The 21,397-nt window shown below is 57.9% G+C and overlaps 1 protein-coding gene across 2 annotated transcripts; it reads left to right on the plus strand.

Annotated features, from left to right (window-relative positions):
- The first annotated feature begins 7,722 nt into the window (after positions 1 to 7,722).
- Positions 7,723 to 16,283, plus strand: LOC125631575 (folate receptor alpha-like). Of its 2 annotated transcripts, none has more exons than XM_048838476.2 (5): positions 7,723 to 7,837; positions 9,875 to 10,016; positions 12,295 to 12,483; positions 13,234 to 13,369; positions 15,551 to 16,283. In XM_048838476.2, the coding sequence occupies exons 2-5, from the start codon at positions 9,879 to 9,881 to the stop codon at positions 15,823 to 15,825; spliced, it is 738 nt and encodes a 245-aa protein (XP_048694433.2). In that variant the 5' UTR covers positions 7,723 to 7,837; positions 9,875 to 9,878; the 3' UTR covers positions 15,826 to 16,283. The 2 variants fall into 2 exon arrangements, with proteins under 2 accessions (XP_048694433.2, XP_074981863.1); XM_075125762.1 differs by lacking the exon at positions 7,723 to 7,837 and adding an exon at positions 7,913 to 7,996.
- The last annotated feature ends 5,114 nt before the right edge of the window (positions 16,284 to 21,397 follow it).

Here is a 21,397-nt window from a genome sequence, read left to right on the forward strand (position 1 = left end):
AAGTCTGGGTTTGCCAGAACTGGGCCACTGACCAGAGCCTCCTTCAGCACCCAGAAAGCCTCCTGGCACTGCTCGGTCCAGACCACCTTGTCTGGCTTCCCCTTCTTGCATAGCTCAGTGATGGGGGTGGCTATGGCGCTAAAGTGGGGCACAAATCTTCGGTAGTATCCTGCCAGCCCAAAAAAGGCTTGGACCTGCTTTTTGGTGTGGGGAGCGGGCCAGTCTCTGATCACCTCCACCTTGGCTGGTTCCGGCTTTAGGCAGCCGCTCCCCACCCGATGGCCCAGGTAAGATACTTCAGCCATCCCCACCTTGCACTTCTCCTCTTTTATAGTCAGCCCAGCCCCCTGGAGTCGGTCCAGCACTTGTCTAACCTGGGACACGTGGTCCTCCCAGGTCTGGCTAAAGACACAGATGTCATCAATATACGCCACGGCAAAACTCTCCATCCCCCTCAATAGCTGGTCCACCAGGCGCTGGAAGGTGGCCGGCGCTCCCTTGAGGCCGAAAGGCAGGGTCAGGAACTCATAGAGCCCCAGAGGGGTGATAAAGGCCGATTTCAGCCGGGCATCTGCATCCAGCGGCACTTGCCAGGAGCCCTTTGTAAGGTCCATGGTGGTAAGGTACCGAGCTCCTCCCAGCTTGTCTAGGAGCTCGTCCGGCCTGGGCATGGGGTAGGCATCAGATACTGTGATGGCATTGAGCTTCCGATAGTCCACACAGAACCGGACCGACCCGTCCTTTTTGGGGACCAGCACCACCGGCGAGGCCCAAGGGCTGGCCGATGGCTGGATCACCCCCAAAGCCAGCATGTCCCGGACAAAGAAAAGGAGGACTTGTGGCACCTTAGAGACTAACCAATTTATTTGAGCATGAGCTTTCGTGAGCTACAGCTCACTTCATTTCGTGAGCTACAGCTCACTTCACTTCACTTCTGTAGCTGTAGCTCACGAAAGCTCATGCTCAAATAAATTGGTTAGTCTCTAAGGTGCCACAAGTCCTCCTTTTCTTTTTGCGAATACAGACTAACACGGCTGTTACTCTGAAACATGTCCCGGACCTCTCTTTCCAGGTCCTGAGCAGTTTTCCCTGTGACTCGGAAGGGGGAGCATCTTATCGGCGGGTGCGACCCTGTCTGCACCCGGTGGACAGTCAGATTAGTGCGTCCAGGCTGGTTGGAAAACAGCTGTCGGTACGGATGCAGCACCCCCCTGACCTCAGCTTGCTGGGCAGGGGTTAGCCGATCCGAGAGGGGAATTGTTTCCAGGGGGGAACCAGCTCTGGTCCCAGGGAATAGATCTACTAAAGGGTCATCTCCCTGCTCCTCCCACTGTCCACACACGGCCAACACCACATTCCCCCTGGCATAATATTGCTTCATCATATTCACATGGTACACCCGGCGGTGGTGCGCCCGGTTCGACAGCTCCACCACATAGTTTACCTCCTTGAGCTGCTGGACAACCTTGAAAGGGCCCTCCCAGGCGGCCTGTAGTTTGTTCTTTCTCACAGGGATGAGAACCATCACCTGATCCCCGGTGGCGTAGGTACGGGCCCGCGCCGTGCGGTCATACCAGACCTTCTGCTTCCTCTGAGCTCTGGCCAGATTCTCCCTGGCCAGGCCCATGAGTTCAGCCAGTCTCTCTCGGAAGATCAGGACATATGCCACCACTGACTCTCCATCGGGAGTGGCCTTTCCTTCACACTCGTCTCTCATCAGGTCCAGGGGGCCCCTCACCCTCCTTCCATATAACAGTTCGAAAGGCGAAAATCCAGTAGACTCCTGGGACACCTCCCTGTACGCGAACAGCAGGTGAGGTAAGTACTTGTCCCAATCCTGCGGGTGCTGGTTCATAAAGGTTTTCAGCATCATCTTTAGCGTCCCGTTAAACCTCTCCACCAGCCCATTGGACTGGGGCTGATAAGCTGAGGCCCAGTCGTGCCGGACCCCACATTTCTCCCACAAGCACCGGAGCAGGGCCGACATGAAGTTGGAGCCTTGGTCTGTCAAGACTTCCTTGGGGAACCCCACTCGGCTGAAAATGGTCAGGAGCGCATCTGCCACGGTGTCTGCTTCAATGGAAGCTAAGGGCACTGCCTCGGGGTAGCGGGTGGCAAAATCTACCACCACCAGAATGTGTTTCTTCCCCGACCGGGTCGTCTTGCTGAGAGGCCCCACGATGTCCATGGCCACCTTCTGGAAAGGCTCCTCTATGATGGGCAAAGTTCTCAAAGCTGCTTTCCCCTTGTCCCGGGCCTTCCCCACCCTCTGACAGGGGTCACGGGATCGGCAATACTGCCGGACCGCGGTAAAGACCCCGGGCCAGTAAAAGTTCTGTAGCAACCTCTGCCGGGTGCGCCGGATTCCCTGGTGCCCTGCGAGGGGGATGTCATGGGCCAGGTACAGGAGTTTGCGGCGATACCTCTGGGGGACCACCAGCTGCCTCCTGATCCCATAGGACTCCACTTCCCTTGTGGGAGCCCATTCTCGGTACAGGAACCCCTTCTCCCACAGGAACCTCTCCTGGCAGCCTCTCCTCATGGTCCGCACCACACTGAGGTCGGCCAGGTCCCTGAGCTTCCGCAAGGAGGGATCTTTCCTCAACTCAGCCTGGAACTCAGCGGCTGGGGAAGGGATGGGGTCCGGTTCCCCCGCAGTGGCCAGGTCTGAGGCCTCCGCCTCTCTGAGCCGTGCCCCTCGGCGCTCCCTCCCCACCAGGGAAGGGTCCTGCGCCTCCGGTGTGGTACCCTCCCCGAGGTCAGGGTGCAGTGCCCCTCGCCGGCTCTGGCTACGGGTCACAACCAGGGCGGTCTGGGGCTTGCTTGGCCAGTCCTCTAGGTCTCCCCCCATCAAAACTTCAGTGGGCAAATGGTGGTGCACCCCCACATTCTTGGGGCCCTCCTTGGCCCCCCATTTCAGGTGTACCCTTGCCATGGGCACCTTAAATGGGGTCCCGCCCACCCCTGTCAGGGGGTCAGGTAGGTTTTGGGCACCACCCGACCTGGGGCCACCACCTCGGGCCGGGCCAGCGTCACCTCCGTGCCCGTATCCCAGTATCCATTGACCTTCCTCCCATCCATCTCCAGGGGAACAAGGCACTCTCTCCGGAGGGACAGCCCCGTGCCCACCCTGTAAACCGAGCACCCTGAGTCCAGAGCCTCCAGCCCTCTGGTGGAGCTGGCCTGGGGTACTCTTCCCTCCTGAGCAGGTGGTAAACTGGCAGCCCCCCTTTCCTGGGTCGTCTGCCCCTCGTCCAGCTGGGTCCCTACCCAGTTAACCCTGGGTAGGTTGGGTCTGCTCAGTTTGTCCCTGAGCCCGGGGCACTGGGTCCGTACATGGCCTCTCTGGCCACAGTGATAGCAGCTCATGTCACGTTGGTCCCCTCGAGCGGGTCGGAGGGGCCCGACGCCAGGCGTTCCCCTTTGGAGGGGGTTCTCCCTATTTCCCCGCTGGGAGGTCCCATGGTGACTCTCTCTCTGCATCGGGGGGGGGGGGGGCTGTTCTTTTGGGACTCCTCCCGGCTACCCCCTGATCGACTGTTCACAAACTCGTCGGCCAGCTGCCCTGCGTGCTGGGGGTTCTCTAGTTTTTTGTCCACCAGCCACAGCCTGAGGTCGGATGGTCACTGTTCATACAGTTGCTCCAGTACGATTAGGTCAAGCAGGTCCTCTTTAGCTTGGGCCCCAGCTGTCCACTTGCGGGCATATCCCTGCATCCGGTTGACCAGTTGTAGGTAGGTGACCTCAGGCGTTTTACGCTGACTCCGGAACCTTCTCCGGTACATCTCGGGGGTCAGCTCAAACTCACGGGGCAGGGCCTCTTTGAACAGTTCATAGTCCCCTGCCTCCGGCCCTGTCATCCGGCTGTACACCTCCACGGCTTTGGGGTCCAGTAATGGGGTGAGGAACTGGAGCCTGTCTGCAGGGTCAACCCTGTGCATCTCGCAGGCATTCTCAAAGGCCGTCAGGAAGCTATCTATGTCCTCCCCCTCCTTACGCTGGGCCAGGAAGCACTTATCAAAGCTCCTTGCAGTCTTGGGTCCCCCCCACTCACCGCAGCCGGGGCCCCACTGCTCCTCAGCCTGGCCAGCTCCAGTTCATGATGTCTTTGTTTCTCCTTCTCCTGATGTTCCCTCTCCTTCTCCTCCTGCTCATGTTGACGTTGTTTCTCCTCATGTTGACGTTGTTTTTCATGGTCCTCCAGCTCCCTCATTTTCATCTCCCTCTCCCATTCCAGCCACATCTGCTCGAGGGATGAGGAGCTCCCCCCGGAGGATCCCCTGCTGGCTGCTGGGGTCAGGGTGCCTTTGGTATTCGCCGGGCTTCCCCCAACCCCTCCCCCAGGCCTAGGTAGGAAGGGTCTCGGGGTGTCCTCGGCAGCAGTCTGACCCCTCCCAGCCCGGTCAGGCCCCAGGGCCCACGCTGCGTCCGCCGGGCGGCTTCCCTCAGGGACAGAGATCGAGTCATCCAAGCAATCCCTCTCCTCCAACTGGGCAATCAGCTGTTCCGTGGTGGACCTCCCAATGCACAGCCCCTTCTGCCTGCACAGCTCCACCAGGTCGCTCTTAAAGCGTTTAGCGTACATCTCCCTGCTGGCCACTCGCAGGCCGGGCAGCTTTCTACCGTTTCCAGGAAAAACCCCTCGTGTGCCAGTCCTTCTTGAGGTCACTACCTCTTTGCCAGGGTCGAGCTGCAGACTCCTCCGCCTCTGGGACCGCTCGCTGCAATCCCCCGGGGGACCCCGTAACTGCAAAAGTCCTTCCCTGGTCACACACTCCCAGGGGTTAACCACCCCCTGAAACTGTCTCTAGCTGAATCTTCAGCACGCCTGGTCCCCGTCAATCCCCCTTCGTTTTACTATTCCCCAGTCACTTACTGCAGGAAGCGCTGTTCACGGGGTGCAGTACATCCCACCGCTCCCACCAGTTGTCACGGAGTGTGGGGGAGTCCAGGCCCTGCACCCCTCTTCCTCCTGGCTCTGGTGACAGGCTCTCAGGTCCATCCCCAGGGCACATTCCCAGGTCAACACTCCCCCCTCCCTGCTGCGTCACATCGTCACATCCTCTATTCCAGCTTGTGTCCGCCACGAGCTGGGCAGCTCCAAAGAAGACCAGAGGGCCTTGCTCCGGAGCCGTGCTGGGCGTCACAGTCCATGAGAGTTGCCGGTGCTCAGCACCGTTCACGTTCATTCCCCACATTTGTAGCCCCCGTGGCTGCATCTAAACTTCTATTTTTCTTCACCTCTCCCCCAGGGGCAGCTCCAAGGAGTCTATGGCCTGATGTCTAGGTCTCGGTGACAAGGGGGTACAAGCTCATGTAGGCCAGGTCCATCAGATGTGTTTCAAGGCAGGGTGGTCTTGGGAAGGATGGGACTCAAGATAGGTGGGCCCAGATCCTCAGAGGGACTTAGGCATTGCAACATCTAACTTGTAGGTGCCTTGAAAGACCCTACTATCCGCACACCCTGTGTTAGACATCGCGGCTAAGGGTTCTCACAATGCATTTTTTGGACGCCTCAGAGTGCGGCCACCATCTGTTGCTGGGGGCCGCTCTGAATACTGTCCTAAAATACTGAATATACTTCAGGAGAAACTCACACCAGCTGCCTGCTCCCCCAGCTTTGTGTCTCCAGAGGCGGGCAGGGCTCAACCGCTCCTGGAGACCGCCACCCCCCATCACTGCAGAAAAGCCCCTGGTGGCTGCATCGGTCATGATCAGTGGTGGATTCACACATGGGTCAATGGGGCCCGTGCCCAGGGGCCCCGGCCTATTTGGAGGCCCCTGCAGGTGATGGCATTCTGGCTCCATCCTCTGCTCCTCCTGGTCCCCTATCTCCGCCTCTCGGCCCTACTTCTCTGCCCTGCTCCTCCTCTTCCCCTTGATGCCCCTGCCACAGTCTGGCTGGAGGACACAGCTGTGGTAGGGAAAGTAAATCCCCTTGTCCTCTGTCATGCAGAGATAGGCGAGCTGCTTGCCCGAGCCCCATGTACGGCCGGCCCAAGGCCCCTATCCCCCTGCCCCCCGCGTGGAGCTGGCTCAAGTCTCTCTCCCCTCCCGCTGCGCGGAGCTGGCCCGAGCCTCTCCCTTGCCCCACGCGGAGCTGGCCCGAACCACTTACCCAAGCCCCCACCTCCGCCATGCAGGGCTGGCCCAAGCCCCACCATTCACCCTGGCCCCCAAGCCCCTTTTTGGCAAAAGTGGGCATTTGTCCCGTTTGCTCACTGGGCCGGTGGGGGTCAGCTGCAAGACAAACAGGCAAATGTCAAAAAAGTTGGGATGTCCGAGGCCAAAACGGGACATATGGTCACCCTAGGCCGGGGTCCCCAAACTTTTTTGGTCACAGCCCCCCTTACCTGGTCCACACTGCCCTGGGAGCCGGGGCCGGGAGCTGCGGTCGGGAGCGGGGCCAGAGGTGTGGCTGTGGCCCCGGCCAGGAGCGGAGCCGTGGCTGGGAGCAGAGCCATGGGGGCAGGGCTGGGGTGGGGACGGAGCGGAGCTGGGGGCAAATCAGGGCGGGTGGCACTCCCTGACCAGCCCCCAGGCCGTGGGCTGACCCGATCCCCACCACGTCCCCCCTCGAGCATTCTTCTGTGCCCCCCTACGGTGGTGCACCCCACAGTTTAGGGAACCACTGTCCTAGGTTGTGCTAAGAGCTGCTCAGGGAGCCCGAGCAGCTCTGGGGAGCCATGGGCCCTCCCTCCACCTGTCCTGGGCAGGGGGGCCAGGGTGCCTAAGAGCAGCCCCTGGCCTGTGTCCCTGCCCCACGGAGTGTGCCCCCCAGGGCAGGTGGAGGGTCCAGGGCTCCCCACAGCAACCGAGGGCAGTTTTTACAGCAGCCCGGCTTCTGGCCAGGCCTGGGGGGAGGGATATAGCTCAGTGGTTTGAGCACTGGCCTGCTAAACCCAGGGTTGTGAGTTCAATCCTTGAGGGGGCCATTTAGGGATCTGGGGCAAAAATTGGGGGTTGGTCCTGCTTTGAGCAGGGGGTTGGACTAGATGACCTCCTGAGGTCCCTTCCAACCCTGATATTCTATGTGATTCTGTGTGTCTTGGGGGCAGGGGGCAGGGCCTCATGGCAGGGGCAGAATGCGAGGGGCCCAAATGTTCTTTGTGCCCAGGGCTCCAATAAATTTCAATCCGCCTCTGCTTGCCACCCAGGCAAGCCTGCCTTTGTGGTAGACGGTCCCTGTGATGATGTGACGCAGCAGGGAGGGGGGAGTGTTGACCTGGGAATGTGCCCTGGGGATGGGAGACCTGAGAGCTTGTCACCTGAGCCAGGAGGGGGAGGTGACACCTCTGCCCAGGAATGTGAACAGAGGCTGCAGGAGGGAGCCTGTTGGGCGGGGGGGGTCAGTTTCAGTTTGGGGCTGGGTGGAGGAGCGCAGGGAACCCCAGGGCTGGGGTCTAAGCTCCCTGCTCCCACAGAAGGACTTGACTGAGGGGTCCTGGGTGTACCCACAAGCTCTGTTTTGGACTGTGTTCCTGTTGTCCAATAAACCTTCTGTTTTACTGGCTGGCTGAGAGTCTCAGTGAATCCCAGGAAGACGGGTGCAGGGCCTGGACTCCCCCACACTCCGTGACAGAGGCCCCAGCTGATTAGACAGCTGATCTTGGCATTCTCTGGCTCCTTTCTCTGGGGCAATTTGCAGAGCAAAGAAAGAAGTCTGCTCCAAAGAATGCCCAGCAGGTGGGACTGATGTTCTCATCCTCGGCCAGGGCTTCGGCAGACATCTGATCTTTGCGATCAAATCCTTGATTGTCTTCTTAACATGGGACTCAGCTGCCCTCCAGCAAACACACAGAGCTCTTTGGCTGTTATGAAAACTGCTACTTTACAGGTAACGAGCACCGGTGACCATTAAGCCTCATTAACCCAGTTGCGTGGAGGGGTTAGCAGCTGTGGTTAAAGGACTTGGCTATTAAAGCTGACTCCAGAGGCCTGGCTGCTGTGGTGAGCACTTGCTTGAAGCAGCTGGGATGGGCTTTTTTCTAGCAAGGTAGGAGCAGTTCATGGTTTTCTGTTGGGAGGGGGGCTGGTGGGTGTCTCAGGCCTAGTGTTTGGGTATCAATGTGATTAGCTTTGTAACTGCTGTTTGCTTCTAGAGGGGGATGCATTGCTTCCAAAAAACACTAGGCTGTGATCTGTGTCTCCTTGTTCCTGGGCTGGGTGCACAGATGGTGCTTTGGGGGTGATTGGCTGCTATAAAAGCTGCAATAGTGGAACCTTAGCCAGTAAACCACAGATATAATACCAGATGGCAGAGGAAACCACTTGCCCCGATGGAGTGGGGGGAGAGGAGACCCCCCAAGAGGGGATGTGGGAGGATAAGTGATGCCCAAATAGAAATTGGAAGCAAGTGCAAGGCCTTGTATGGACTAAAGTCTGTAAAAGCCCCATGTCAGGGGCTGGAGAGTCCAATAGGACCTGAACTGAACAGCAATAACTGACTGTTAAGTCTCCCATGACCAGCTGTTGGTGAGCTGGGAGTCTGCTCTGGCAGCCTGTGATCCTGGCAGCCCAAGGTTGTGGTAGTGTGTAACTGACCAGTCTGGTCGCCCTGTCCCAGGGGCCTGAAGTCACCAGACAGGGCGAGCTGCAGGGCCGTGGGCTAGCTTCCTCCACCTCTCTGGAAGAACACTGAGCAAACAAGGGGGAAGAAATACAACCTAATAGGTCTAATCTTATCCTAGGCTTCATGCCTGGAAGCCTGCTTGTGGGGCTAGTGGTGTTGGCTGGCCAGAGTCCAGCTCGGTGGTCATTGCTGTGACTCTCTGGATGAGTCACCCAGTAGCCAGTCTCTGGTTCTGGATCATTGGCTAATACAAAGGGAGTGGCCTGAATGCACCTATGGGTGGCTGTAGGGTGGAGGGGAGCTCATAGCTAGGGTGGAAACCAGTACCTGCTGAGCAGAGACATGGGGAGCTTGGCTCAGAGCCCCTTGCAAGGCAAAGCAGTCAAGCTGGGGGCAGGGTTTGGAGAAGTGCCTGCCCCACTGGGCCTTAGGTGGGATGTTTAGAGGGTAAAAGCTCCTGTAGAGCAGGAGGCTTTGTGGTTGGTCTCTCTCTCCTGCAGGGGCAGCAGGTTTGTAGACATGTTGGTAGTGCCCAGAGCTCCCCTGACCTGCCTAAGGCTCTGGGAGGGAGTTCTGCGGTGCAGGCCTTGGGCTGGGGTAGGGGATTGGGGTGCAGACTCTAGGGTGGCATTTGTGTGCTGGGTGCAGGTGCCAGGCTGGGGCAGAGGGTGGGTTGCAGGCTCTGGGCTGGGACAAGGGGTGGGGCTGTAGATGGAGTTTGGGGAGAGGGTATGGGGGTGCAGTGCTTACCTGAGCCTCCTAGGCTGGGGGGTGTCCACGAGCTGCTGCCCCCACAGCTTCCTATTGGCCACAGGCACGCATGGGGCTGGGAGCAGCATGTGTAGACAGACTTTCTCCTCGCCCGCCCACCCCAGCCAGCAGACACATGGCATGAGCAGGCAGGAAGCCGCTTGGCTCTCGGCTGTGCTGCCGGTGGTGTGTGGGGGACCCAGGCTGTTTGAAATTGCCTAGGATGCATGGAGGGGAGCGCCCAGGGCAGAAGGTGGGACTGAGGGAGAGACTCCACCTTAAACGTATTCCTGGGCCCATAGAACTCTCTGCCCACATGCCTGGGTGGGCTGTTTGGGGGGGATTAAAGCTGCCAGTGAAGCAGGAGGCTTTGTGGCCGCTCTCTCATGGGTCTCTGCAGAGCACCTGTCTCCGTAGCAGGCAGCACAGATGCTCTTGCCTGGGGATCCCCTCTGGGCGCTCGGAGCCATGCACCCAAGTGGCGCCCATTCTCATCTGGACAGCTGCACTAATGTGTCTTCTCTTCCACCCCCCCCCTTGCTCTGGTCCCAGGGAGATGGCAGCCCGGTGGGCCGTGCTGGGGCTGTTGGCTGCCTGCCTGGCCAGTGCTGCGAAGGAATCGGTGCTGAACATGTGCATGGATGCCAAGCACCACAAAATCCAGCCAGGCCCGGAGGGGGCGCTGCATGGCCAGGTAGGGTCTTGTCCTATTGACATATCAGTCCCACCCCTGACCACTTGGAGCTCTAGGTGAGGGGTAACTGGGTCCCCTGGACCTGCCATCCTTTCTAGTGCATGCTTGTTCCTCACACCGGGGTCTCGGGGGGGGGGGCCATGGAGGACTGCAGTGCAGGGACTGGAGGTGTTCATGACACCAAGAATTGTGTGTGTCCTCTCAGCCCTAGGAGGCTGCGGCAGGCAGGGTCATGGTGCCAACATCCTTGGGCTGGCAATGAGACCCAGCTCTCTGGCAGCAGCCATGCGAACTGGGCTACTTCATCCCTCTAAAAAGAGGCCTGTCCCTTGCTGATGCCCTAGGGAAGGGCTTGGATGGAGGCAGAGGGCTGGGGAGCCAGGACTCCCGCCTTGCAATCCTAGCTCTGCCTCTGATGCTGAGGGCGAACTTGGATATGTCCCTGTTAATGTCACTAGAATAAACTGGCCCAAGTGTTGAGGGTGTTAACACAGGTGCTGGAACTGGAGGTGTGGGGGGAGGGGGTCTTCAGCACTCCTGATTTGATGTGTTTTCCATCATACACAGGGTTTACAGTTTGGTCCAATGGCTCAGCACCCCCACTATACAAACTGTTCCAGCACCCCTGGCTGTTATACAGTGACAGGGCCTCATTAACAGTTTTAAATGTGGTTTGGGGTTCTCAGTACAAAGACCTCAGTCTGCTTAGGGCTATGGTGAGAGTCACCATTAAAAACATCTTTATGTATATATTAAAGAGAGAAAATCAATGGAGCATTTGAAAGAGGGTTGCCACCTTTCTAATGGCTGGTAACTGCACCCATTGAGGCCCTGACCCTTCTCAGCTCTCCATTGCCAAGTTAAAAAAAAACCCACCACCCCAGACATCCGGGCTGTTCAGGTAATATTTCATATACAAGTTGAAATCCAGATTGTCTAGGTGAACACTGGACAGGTGGCAACCCTAATTTGAAACTCAGTATTGAGTTAGGCTGTAACTTTGACAAAATCCTTGTTCCTGTTAGCTTTTGCTGCAGAGTTCTCTTCCCTGCTGTGTGGCAGCTAGGAGATGGTGGTCTCCCTCTTTTGGGAGAAGAGGCGTTAGTAGAAATGATCTGGAGCTGTTAAGCCAGATCCAATTTCCTAGAAGACCAAACCAGACCAACACACACAGGGGCAGAGAAAAGACCATCAAAGAGTTAGCACCAGATACAGAAGCTGGCTATCCTCTCTGAAACCTTGCTGCTGGAGAAACTGGCCCAGCACATGGTCTGATCAGCTGCTCCAAACACCCAGCAAATCTGCATCCCCACTGGGTGCTGCCTTTCTGGTCACAGGCTCCCAGCAGTGCTGCAGGATACAGTCTTAGTGGGGAAAGCCAGACTCGTAAACAGAAGGCACAAGGGAGAGAGAGGAAAGCAGACCAAAGGTGGGGGAGGAAAGTGATGTACTGGGGTGTGGAGGGGAGGCTGACAGGAGGAACCAAAGTTAGGATTGAGCTGGAGCCGGTGAAGGTGGCCATGTCAGGTGGGTCTCGCTCTCTAGCCCAGGCTGGTAACAAGTTTTCCTGGGATCAGGACAAGGAAGGTGTTCCCGCAGATTGCAGAAGATGGTGGGGGAGGCAGCCATGTCCCACCTTTCATTTTCCCCATCTCCCAGCCAGCAGTCAGTCTGATCTTCCTCCCAAAGTCCTGGGGTGTCTGGTTTTTGTTCTTTTTAACCTTCCCCCCCCCAAAAAAAGAGGGCAGGGGCAGAACAGCCCATCCCATTTTGCTCACCAGTTACACATGTTCCCAACAAACTAATTTAGTTCAGATTTCTAGTCCCACATTCCTTAACTCGAGGATCACATTGAAGTGGTGCCTTGTAACTAGGAGGCTTTTTCATTTGGACAAATTCAGTTGGTCTCCTCTTTGTGCCTTTTTCCCCCATCCCCACTTACCCAGCGTCCCCCCCAGAGGGGATCACAATTGGGGTAGATCTGGAGGCCCTAATAACACCATATAACAGCTCGGCGGCTGCCCCTCCTGCCCCAGTCTGTAGCTTCCCCACTTCATGGCATTTTGTCGACTTAAAGATCTCCAAGCACTCGGCAAAATAGCATCCCTGCCCGTCCGTCCCCGGTCCTTGGCCGTGGCCCTGGCAGTGGTCTGATGCAGGAGCAGTCCCGCCGTGCAGCACTGGAGGCCGGTGATGCTGCTGCATCCACGGCATCCTGTCTGCTCCCCGGGCGAGCGGCCGGAGTCCCCTGCGCACCCGTCCCTTGCTGTGTTCCCAGTGTGCCCCGTGGAAAGACAATGCCTGCTGCACGGCCGAGACCAGCACGGGGGCTCACCAGGCCCAGTCCTACCTGTACAGCTTCAACTGGGCCCACTGCGGGGTGATGCCAGACAAGTGCAAGCGGCACTTCATCCAGGACACGTGTCTGTACGAGTGCTCGCCCAACCTGGGGCCCTGGATCCACCAGGTCAGGGGGCGCTGGGCTGGGCGCTGCGGGCGGGAGAGCAGGCTGGCTTGGTGCATGTGCTCACGGCTCCCTCTAGTGGCGGGGCCAAATGGTGAGGCGTGAACTAGCACCATGCAGAGTGGCTCGGGCTTTCTGGGCCGAAGGCCCCAGGTCCCATTCTCCACTGTCAGCTGGTGTCCCCGTGTCCCCCAGGGCCCCCTGCATGTGGGCAGGACAATCCCCTCCAAGCGTCCTGACATCGGGAGGCTGCACTGAACGGCTCCTTTAGCTTCCCTCCCCGGGCGCTGCCCCGTGGGTCCTGCCACCCCCCTGCTGTCCAGGACCCCAGAGAGCCTGGCTCCAATGCTCAGCTTGGCCGGGTTTCTCGGTGGGACTGACGCTGCCTCTGTCCCGGGGTGAGGTGGGTTCGTGCCACGTGCTTGCTGGGGAGGCAACAGGTAAGATGGCAGATGCTGCTCCTGGCCAGGGCTCTGCAATAAATCCAGGATCTCTTCCCTGGACGCCTGGGTGGCCTGCCTGGGATGCAGCTGAGCTGTAGATGCTGCCACACAGGGGTGCGGGGAGGCTGCTGTGAGGCTCTCCCGTCCCCTGGGCCTGGTTCTGCTGGGACGCGCACTGGCTCTGTTCAGTGGTGCTAGATCAGGGGGTGGGGGAGAGAATGTGTCTCACCCTTGCTCCCTGGGGCGACTGATGTTGCCTGCAGGGGGCCCAGAGCTGCCCCCTGATGCTCCCAAGCCTGTGTCCTGGCAGGCGGATACCAGCTGGCGCCGGGAGAGGATCCTCAACGTCCCGCTGTGTAAGGAGGACTGCGAGCAGTGGTGGGAGGACTGCAAGGACGCCGTCACCTGCAAAGAGAACTGGCACAAGGGCTGGAACTGGACTTCGGGTCAGTGAGAGGCCGAGAACAAACTGCCTGCTGCAGGGGGGAGCTGGACTGCTGTACCCTGAGTGGGGCAGGGTCACACCTTGCTTATGGGTTTGGGGCTGTCTTAGAGGCCCAAGGGATGGAGGAGGGGCTCCCACCTCTCCCTGCCCCCGATGGCAGCAGCCCTCAGACTAGCTCCAGACCCTGGGTGGGGGGCTTGCGAGAGGAGCACCCTGGGAGTGAGGGGCTGAGGTTGTAGTCTCCTCTGGTCTCAGTGCAGTCCCTGGCTTGGTTTGGACTAGGAGGGTGGGTGGTCCCCTGGACTGAACTTGGTGTCCAGTGACCCTGGGGCAGCTTCAACTGTGGAGCTGGTGCCCACGCTGGAGCAGGAGCTGGGAAACCTGCCTCCTGTGTGAGCAGAACTGCCCAGCAGGTGGCCATGGGGCTCTGGGGTCTTCCTCCCCATGGCGACTGGGCGTGTGGTGCCCCTCTACAGAGTTGTGGCCATACCTGGTTCTGCTTGCCAGTATCCCCTGCCTCCAAAGGGGGTTAGGGTCCTGGTCCTGGAGGAAGGAACAGCTGTGGAATCCTAGGGGCAGAGCCAGAGGGTGTAAAATGGGGCTCCCCAGTCAGGGACGTGCAGAAAAGCTGGCAGGAGACCTGGATGCCGAGATCTGGGCTGTGAATGCCCCTGTACTTTCAGTGGGCAGAGGAGTGAATGGGGCTCAGAGCTGAGGCTGGAGTAGTGGCTGGCAGATAATGCACAGAGGAAGGATGACCCAGTGCTTGGAGCCTGGGACTTGAGATCTGCTTCAATTCCCTGCTATTGACTGTAGGGGGTGGCCACTGTCTGACCACACTCCTAGTTCTCTCAATGTTCAGGAGGCCAAATAAGCAAGCCAAATATATTGTTGCAACCAATCCTGCACCTTGGCAGGGGGTCAGACTAGATAACCCTTGTGGTTCCCTCTAAAGACTCCCTGGTGAAATACAAACAGACTTTCCTACCTGCTCCTGCCAAGCCATTCTTGTTTTATGCAGCATGTCCACCTTAGCAGATGTGCGGAGGAATTGTGCATTTAAACCAGTGGTTCTCCAACAGGGGTACACAACCCCTGGGGGCACACAGGTCTTCTGGGGGTACATCAACTCATCTAGGCATCTGTCTAGCTTTACAACAGGTGACATAAAAAGCACTAGCGAAGTCAGTCTAATCTCAAACTTCAGACCGTGACTTTTTATACTGCTCTTTATACTATACACTGAAATGTAAGTACAATATTAATATTCTAATTGATCATTTATAATTGGGTAAAACTGAGGAAGTCAGCAATTTTTACATGTGCTGTGATACTTGTATTTTTGTCTGATTTGGTGAGCAAGTAGTTCATGTGAGGTGCAACTTGGAGGTACAGGAGACAAATCAGACTCTTGAAAGGGGTACTGTAGCCTGGAAAGGCTGAGAGCCACTGGATTTGATTTAGTATAGCCACACTGGCAGCATAGTGAGCCATGTGTGGAGAGTTTAGTAACTTCAAGACCCAACCCACCAGTTTGTAACACTTCCTTGGCTTGGTGTCTGTTCTGGACTCTTCTAATCTCTCTTGCATGCTGTGTTCTATACCAGTGGCTCACGAAGGCACCTGTACTGGGACCTAGACTGGATGGATTTTTGCCTTTGACAAGCCCTCTTCGCTAGTGCCAAGGCTGAAGGCAGTTTTGCAAAGTGTTGGGACCCTGTATTGGCTAGCACTAATCTTTGATAGATTAACTGTGTGACCTTAATTCAGTCTCTGCCTCAGTTTCCCACCTGTCTATTCAGGAGAAGAGCACTTGGGGGTTCATGAGGATAAATGCATGACAGCCCCTGGAGTGATGGAGGGCCTGGAAGGATCAAGGTGCATTGGCAGAGTTGTGGGGGTGGGAAACCCCAGCTGGGCTCCCCTGGGCTAGTGGGTTCCTCCTTCTTACTAGCCTCCATCTCTCTCCAGCCCATCAGGGTGCCAGTCAGGGATAAATCCAGGAGGTGAGTGACATGGCTACAAGCCCTTGAACTTCACCTCACAGGGAAGGACCGTTTCTCGCTCAGCCAGTAGCCTGGGACCAGTGGATGCCTAGCAGCCAGTGATGGGGAAGGTCTCGCTAGATGGAGTCAAGCCACACTTACTCACTGCCACCCTCTCTCCCTCCCTTCCCCTCCAGGGACCAACCGGTGCCCCCGCGGCACCACATGCCAGTCATTCAAGTATGTCTTCCCCCGGCCAGCAGACCTGTGTGAGAAGATCTGGTCCAACTCGTACAAATACACCCTGGAGCACCGGGGCAGCGGGCACTGCATCCAGATGTGGTTCAACCCTGCCCATGGGAATCCCAATGTGGCCGTGGCCAAGTACTACGCCCAGAACAGGGGAGATGCCTCTCCTGCACCATGGGCTGTCCTGCTGCTCCTGCCTCCTGCTCTCCTGTCCCTGCTCTGAGCAGCCAGGAGCCTCTGGCAGCCCCACTGGCTTATACAGGAAACATTTCTGCTCAGGGTGTGTTTGCCCTGCTTTGGGCTCTAGCCAGCAGAGTCCAGATTCTGTCTGGTTACTGCTAATCCTGACAAGACACAAGGGAACCAGCTTAGTCCCCACCCAACCCCTCCCTTGTGAATGTCCCTCTGACTTTGTCTCAATGCTCCCCTGCCACACTCCTCTCTTCCAGCAGGCTCTGTGGGGAGATCCCTCTGGTTCCCTGGGGATCTGAGCTCTGTAACAGGCAGTGACTCACTGGCTGGATGTATTTATTCTGTTAGGTTCCAGGGCAGGTCCCCTTTAATTATGGTGCCCTCAGCTACCTACTTCCTTGTCTGATCCCTTCCATCCTGCACTCCCTAGAAATGCAGGTGTCCCTTCCCCTGGCTTGCAGCTTATGTATGAGAATCTGGTAAAATAAACTGTCCTAGCCCTGGTCTGTATGCTTGTCTCAGCCTTGATAGAAATGGCCTTTTTGCTCAGCCCCTGGGGCTGCAAAGCTAGAACTAGGCCCAACCAGAGGCTCCTTGGGGTGGGTACCTTTTTGTCCTAAACTGAGCTGGGCTTGGGCAGTCTGCTCTAAGGGTGGCTGTGGGTGTGAGTGATCATTGCATGTAGGCCTGGCTCCATCCCCTGCTCATGGATTTGGGGGGGGGGCCCTGAATGTTTTGACTGCAGCAGGGCTGCAGAGCAGGGTCTGGGTAATGCAGACAGCGGCAGCATCCTCTCCTGCCTGGTGCTAGGAACTCTGCCCCTAGCTCCCCTCACTCATGCATCCCCCACCCCCTGCTCTCCTGGCACATCAGGCAGCTACAACGCTACACCCCCAAACTGGGCATTGGCAAGGGATAGGTCCAGCCCCTGGATGCCGGCTGAGCTGTGTTTTGAGGATGTACAATACACCAGCTCAGACCTTCCCCAATGGGTGCATTTCTTGTTCTGCATGGGGATGAAAGCAAATCCTTGGGACTAGAAATGTCAGAAGGGCTGGCCCTTTACTAAGGAGCTAGGGGGCAGCAGGTTGTCTCTGATCAGAGATCTTCACACACACACACCCCCTTTCTAATAAGAGCGGTGTCCAGACAGATCTCGACAACTTCATGTTGGCGGAAGTTCTGCCCTGCACCCTGGTTGTGTAGCCCTTGGGAGGATGAACTAGGGGAAGATGTGGGGCCTATACACAACTGGTATGAACTTACCTCCAGGTCCTGAAGGATGCTCTCGGGGCTTGTCTTCACCTTCAGCAGTGCAGCCCCCTGGTGCAGCTATGGGGCTTTAGGGGAACTGCTACCCCACAGCTAGGAGAGGTTCTCTCTGTCATTGCTAATCCCCACCCCACCTGAGGCAATGGCTATGTTGACCTAGCATGGTCTATGCCAGGGGCTATGGTTGGCCTGGCTACAGCACCCAGGGGTGTGGGTGGAGCGGTGTAGCTATTGCATGGGGCAGTAGGGTGGACCCGGTGTCAGTACGCCCCGATCTCAGCTGGTCTGGGCAATGGCTGGGGCCTGGGTACAAAGAACCTGGTTTCCTGCTGCTAGAATTCCCAGGAGGCCTGGTTAGCGCTGGCTGAGGGCCCTGGGGAAGGAAGAGAAGTAACAAAGTGGGGGGAGATGGGGAGCTCCTGGCAGGGAGGAGCACAGAGCTCTGTGGAACGGCCCGCGGGCGCCAGGCCCAGCAATGCTGCTGTTTGAGCGCTGGGTGGGGCCCCTTGTGGCTAGTCACCAGGCTCTGACGCTGGACCCAATCCTGGGGGCCTGGGTGCTTCCAAGCCCCCTGGCTCCAGGGGTTGCTCTGAGTTCTGGCTGCTCTGGCATGTGCCCGGGCTGCAGGTTCCCCATCTAATGCCCCTTCTTGGGCAGCGGGCCTAGGAGGTCCCACTCCCTAGACCCTACTCTGTCCTTAGTGCCCCTTCTTCCAAATCTGCCCATGTGCCAGTTACAACAAGCAGCCCATGGGCTCTGCAGGGGCCCTTTGCTCTCAGGCCTTGTCCACGCAGTTGTTCAGGAGCAGCCCTGCCCAACAGCTCCCTGGGTAGCTGAGCACAGGAGAGTTACAGATCTATGAGAAAACAGACACTGGAATGCAAGTGTGTAGCCCTGGTGTCCCCACCGCGCTCGCTCTCTGGCTTGTGTTTGAGCTGCGTCTGGGCTCAGGCTGGATCAAGACTCCTGCGTGTTCGCGCTGCCGGACAAAGTCTGACTGGAAATAAGGTGTCAGTGTTTAACTATGAGAGTAATTAACTCTTAGAACCACTCTCCAATGTGTACGGGGGATTCTCCCTCCCTGGTGCTGTTTTAAATCCTGACGGGCTGGTTTCCTACGAGCTCTGGTTTCGCTCAGACAGGAATTACTCCAGGACGTGCCCTGGCTGGCGTTAGGCAGGGGATCAGACAAGCTGGTCACAGTGGGCGTCTATCGATCCCCTAGAGAGGTTGGCTCCTGCATACTGACCCCTCTGCTCAGCACAAGCCATGTGCTGGGCTCTCCCTGTATGTTCCACGGCCCTCACCCCATCCCTCTGGGCCTGGCATCCTGCTTCTGGCCCAGCTGCCCTCACTCACCCCCGGGGGCCTTGGTATATTGTTCAAATCGACCACCCTGCCCCATGCAACTTCCATGGGGACTCGTCACCAGCTACCAGAGCTGCCTGGCCTCCGCAGTGAGCAGGGCCAGGTGGAGATGGGTGTGGGGCGGGCATCCCTTGCTCTAGCTCTGGCTCTCTTCATTGCGAGGCTCCTTTCCTGCCTCGTCCCCAGCCCTGGCTGTGCTGGGTAAATGGAGCAGGTCCCACGATGCTGCTGAGGCCCCTGACCTGTCCCCACCCTGCAGGAGAGCTCAGCCCCACCCCACCTCCCCTGAGCAGACCATCTGGTGCTGCCCAGATTCTCCTGAGGGCCAAGAGGTGGCGCTGTGTCCACGTGCGTCCCCTCGGCCATGGACCCAGAGCATCCCGAAGGCACCAGCCCGAGTGAGGCATGCAAGAGGCTTGCAGGCTGGGCAAGTCATCCCAGAGGAATGGTGCCCTCAGTGGCGTGGGGGTGAGCGTGCCCCAGATCCTGGGCTGTGCCCTTCTCAGGCTCCTTATGCCATGCAGCAGGAGGAGCTTGGATCAGGCCCAAGAGGATGGGCCCAGCGAGAAGGGCCGAGGGTGCGCCAAGCGGGGCCAGGGAACAGCCTGCGCCATCCGTGCAGTGGGGCCTGCAGACTTAATCTCTGAGCGATGCTGCTTCAGCTCCGCAGCTTTGCTCGCTCAGCTAATTCTCCAGCCGGCTGAGGGAGGGTGAGCGGACGCCCCAGGCACCAGGAGGAGGGTCTGGGTCAGGGGTGCCCTGTGCAGCGGGGAGCAAAGATCCGCCCCCGTCCACTCCGCGGAGCCGGCTGCATCAGTGAGTCTCCACTCCTAATCCGGGTCATGCCACCCCGTCAACGTCTGCAGTGAGCAGCAGTGGGTGTCACCGGGCATACCCCGTGCAGACAGCCAAGGTCCCTGTTGTAATTGGCCAGGGCTGTCACCAGTCCGTGGCCCAAGCAACGGGGCCTTTGTCCCCTCCCTTGAGAGACCCTTCTACAGCTGCACCCATCTGGCTGCCAGGAAGTTTCCCCAGCTAGTCCAAGCCTCTGTTCTACGTCTTCACTCCATCCCAAAGCTCCTCATCACCCCCCCACACATACACATCCTGCGCCTCCCTAACTAATTCCTCCTCTTGGTGTGTCGCATGGGCTGGGTTCTCCTGGCTCTTTGCCCAGCCGTTATCAACCTTTTTTCATTGCGGACCCCTGCAAAATTTTGAATGGGGGTGCAGACCCCTTCAGAAATCTTAGCCCTAGGCTGCAGACCCCCAGGGGTCTCCTGCTGGCCACCGATTGAAACCACTGCCTTCACCACCTCACAGCCCAGCGAGGCATGGGTGGCTCGCTTCACCGTCACCGTGGCAAACCCCCAAAGGCGCGTGGGCTCCTTGCAGAGCCATCCTGGACTGATCTCTGGCTGGGTCCGAAAGCTGATCTTGCTGGCAGGTCAGTTTATGTCCATCAGCGGCAATCTGGTTGTTCCACCAAAGCGTTTGGTGACCACGTGCTCGCCAGCCATGTAGTGGCCTTGGCAAACACACCTCAGGATCCGCTGGTCTTCCAGCCTGACAAGGTGTCCCTAGCAAGAGAGCTGCCGAAACCGCCAAAGGAGGCGGTTGCAGAGTTTGCGTCGAATAGACTCATTTCTGGTCTTGTCCGGCCACTTGACATGGAGAAGCTGCCAAAGACGGCGAGATTCAGGCCGTCCGCCCGGTGCTCTTCAGCCTTCCTGGGCGCCCACGGGTCACTGGTTGGCGCTTCTGAGTTCCCCTCAGTCACGCTCTCCAGCCCCCCTGTTTCCGTGTGTTGCTCCTCTCTGAGCTGCCGGAGCTTCCCCGGGGCTGCCCCAGGAGCGTCGATAACAGCAGGACACAAGCTTTTATGGCTTCGTTGAACGGCCCGACGACATTCTTTGACGAGATCGCAGATCGGGGAGAGGAAGGGAACTGGGCTCGTGTGACAGACGGAGGGAGTGTCTGCACTACGGGGCGTAGCTAGATCACCATATCTGTGCCGGGAGAACCCTGCAGTATCACTGCAGCCCACCCCCACGGAAGGGTTTTCCCAGCATTGTAGGAACACTCCCTCCCTCAACAGTGCGTTCCTCCATCGCCCCAGCTGTGCCTTGCCCGGGAGTGAGGTTGGCCTAGTTCCACTGGCCAGGGGAGGAACTTACTGCTATCGGCCTAACCGTAAAGTGGAGACCAGGCCTTAGACTGCCGGGGGGCATTTGACTTAACACCACAGGAGAGCCTAGATTTTGACATTGAGTGCTGTATAAAAGCAATGCAGCACCCCCGGGTAAGGCAAGCAAGAGAGCCTGGCAATGGAGCTTGTTAGGTGCTGTACAACTCCCAGAGGCCGTGCTGATGGGCAGGGCGTGAATGGCCCGGATAGAACAGTGTCTCAACCACAAGTTACAGGGCATGAGGCAGAAATCACTGGGTGAGGTTCTCTGGCCTGCGTGATGCAGGAGATCAGAGTGGATAATCACAATGGTCTCTGGTGACTGTAAAACCCATGAATCTATAAGATTAAGACTGCCTCCAATTTGTCAACAAACGGATTTAAATTTATGAGCTTCTCCATGGTTTATGAGGCACAGAGTCTCTTCCACCCTTTTGCAGCTATTTTAATTCTAGTTGTATTCCTGCAGCACCTCCAAACCCCAGCCACAGACCAGACCACTCTGCCAGGTGCTGTAGAGACACAGAAAAACAAAGGTGGTCTCTGGCCAAAGAGGTGACAGTCTAAGGATAAGACAAGAAGTGCCCCAGACAGATTGACAGGGAGCACAAGGGAACAATGAGACACCACCGTACAGTGCGGTGATTGTGACATTCCCCTCTGGTCTTATCTGGACCGGTGATCTGCTAGGTCACTCCAATCCTCGACTCTGGGAGCCAGCCTTGCCCTGCTCTGCTGTGAGAACCCCCACTCCTGGGCTGTTCTCACACAGCCT

The sequence above is a fragment of the Caretta caretta genome, chromosome 1 (genome assembly GCF_965140235.1).
Source record: "Caretta caretta isolate rCarCar2 chromosome 1, rCarCar1.hap1, whole genome shotgun sequence".
Lineage (NCBI taxonomy): Eukaryota > Metazoa > Chordata > Testudines > Cheloniidae > Caretta > Caretta caretta.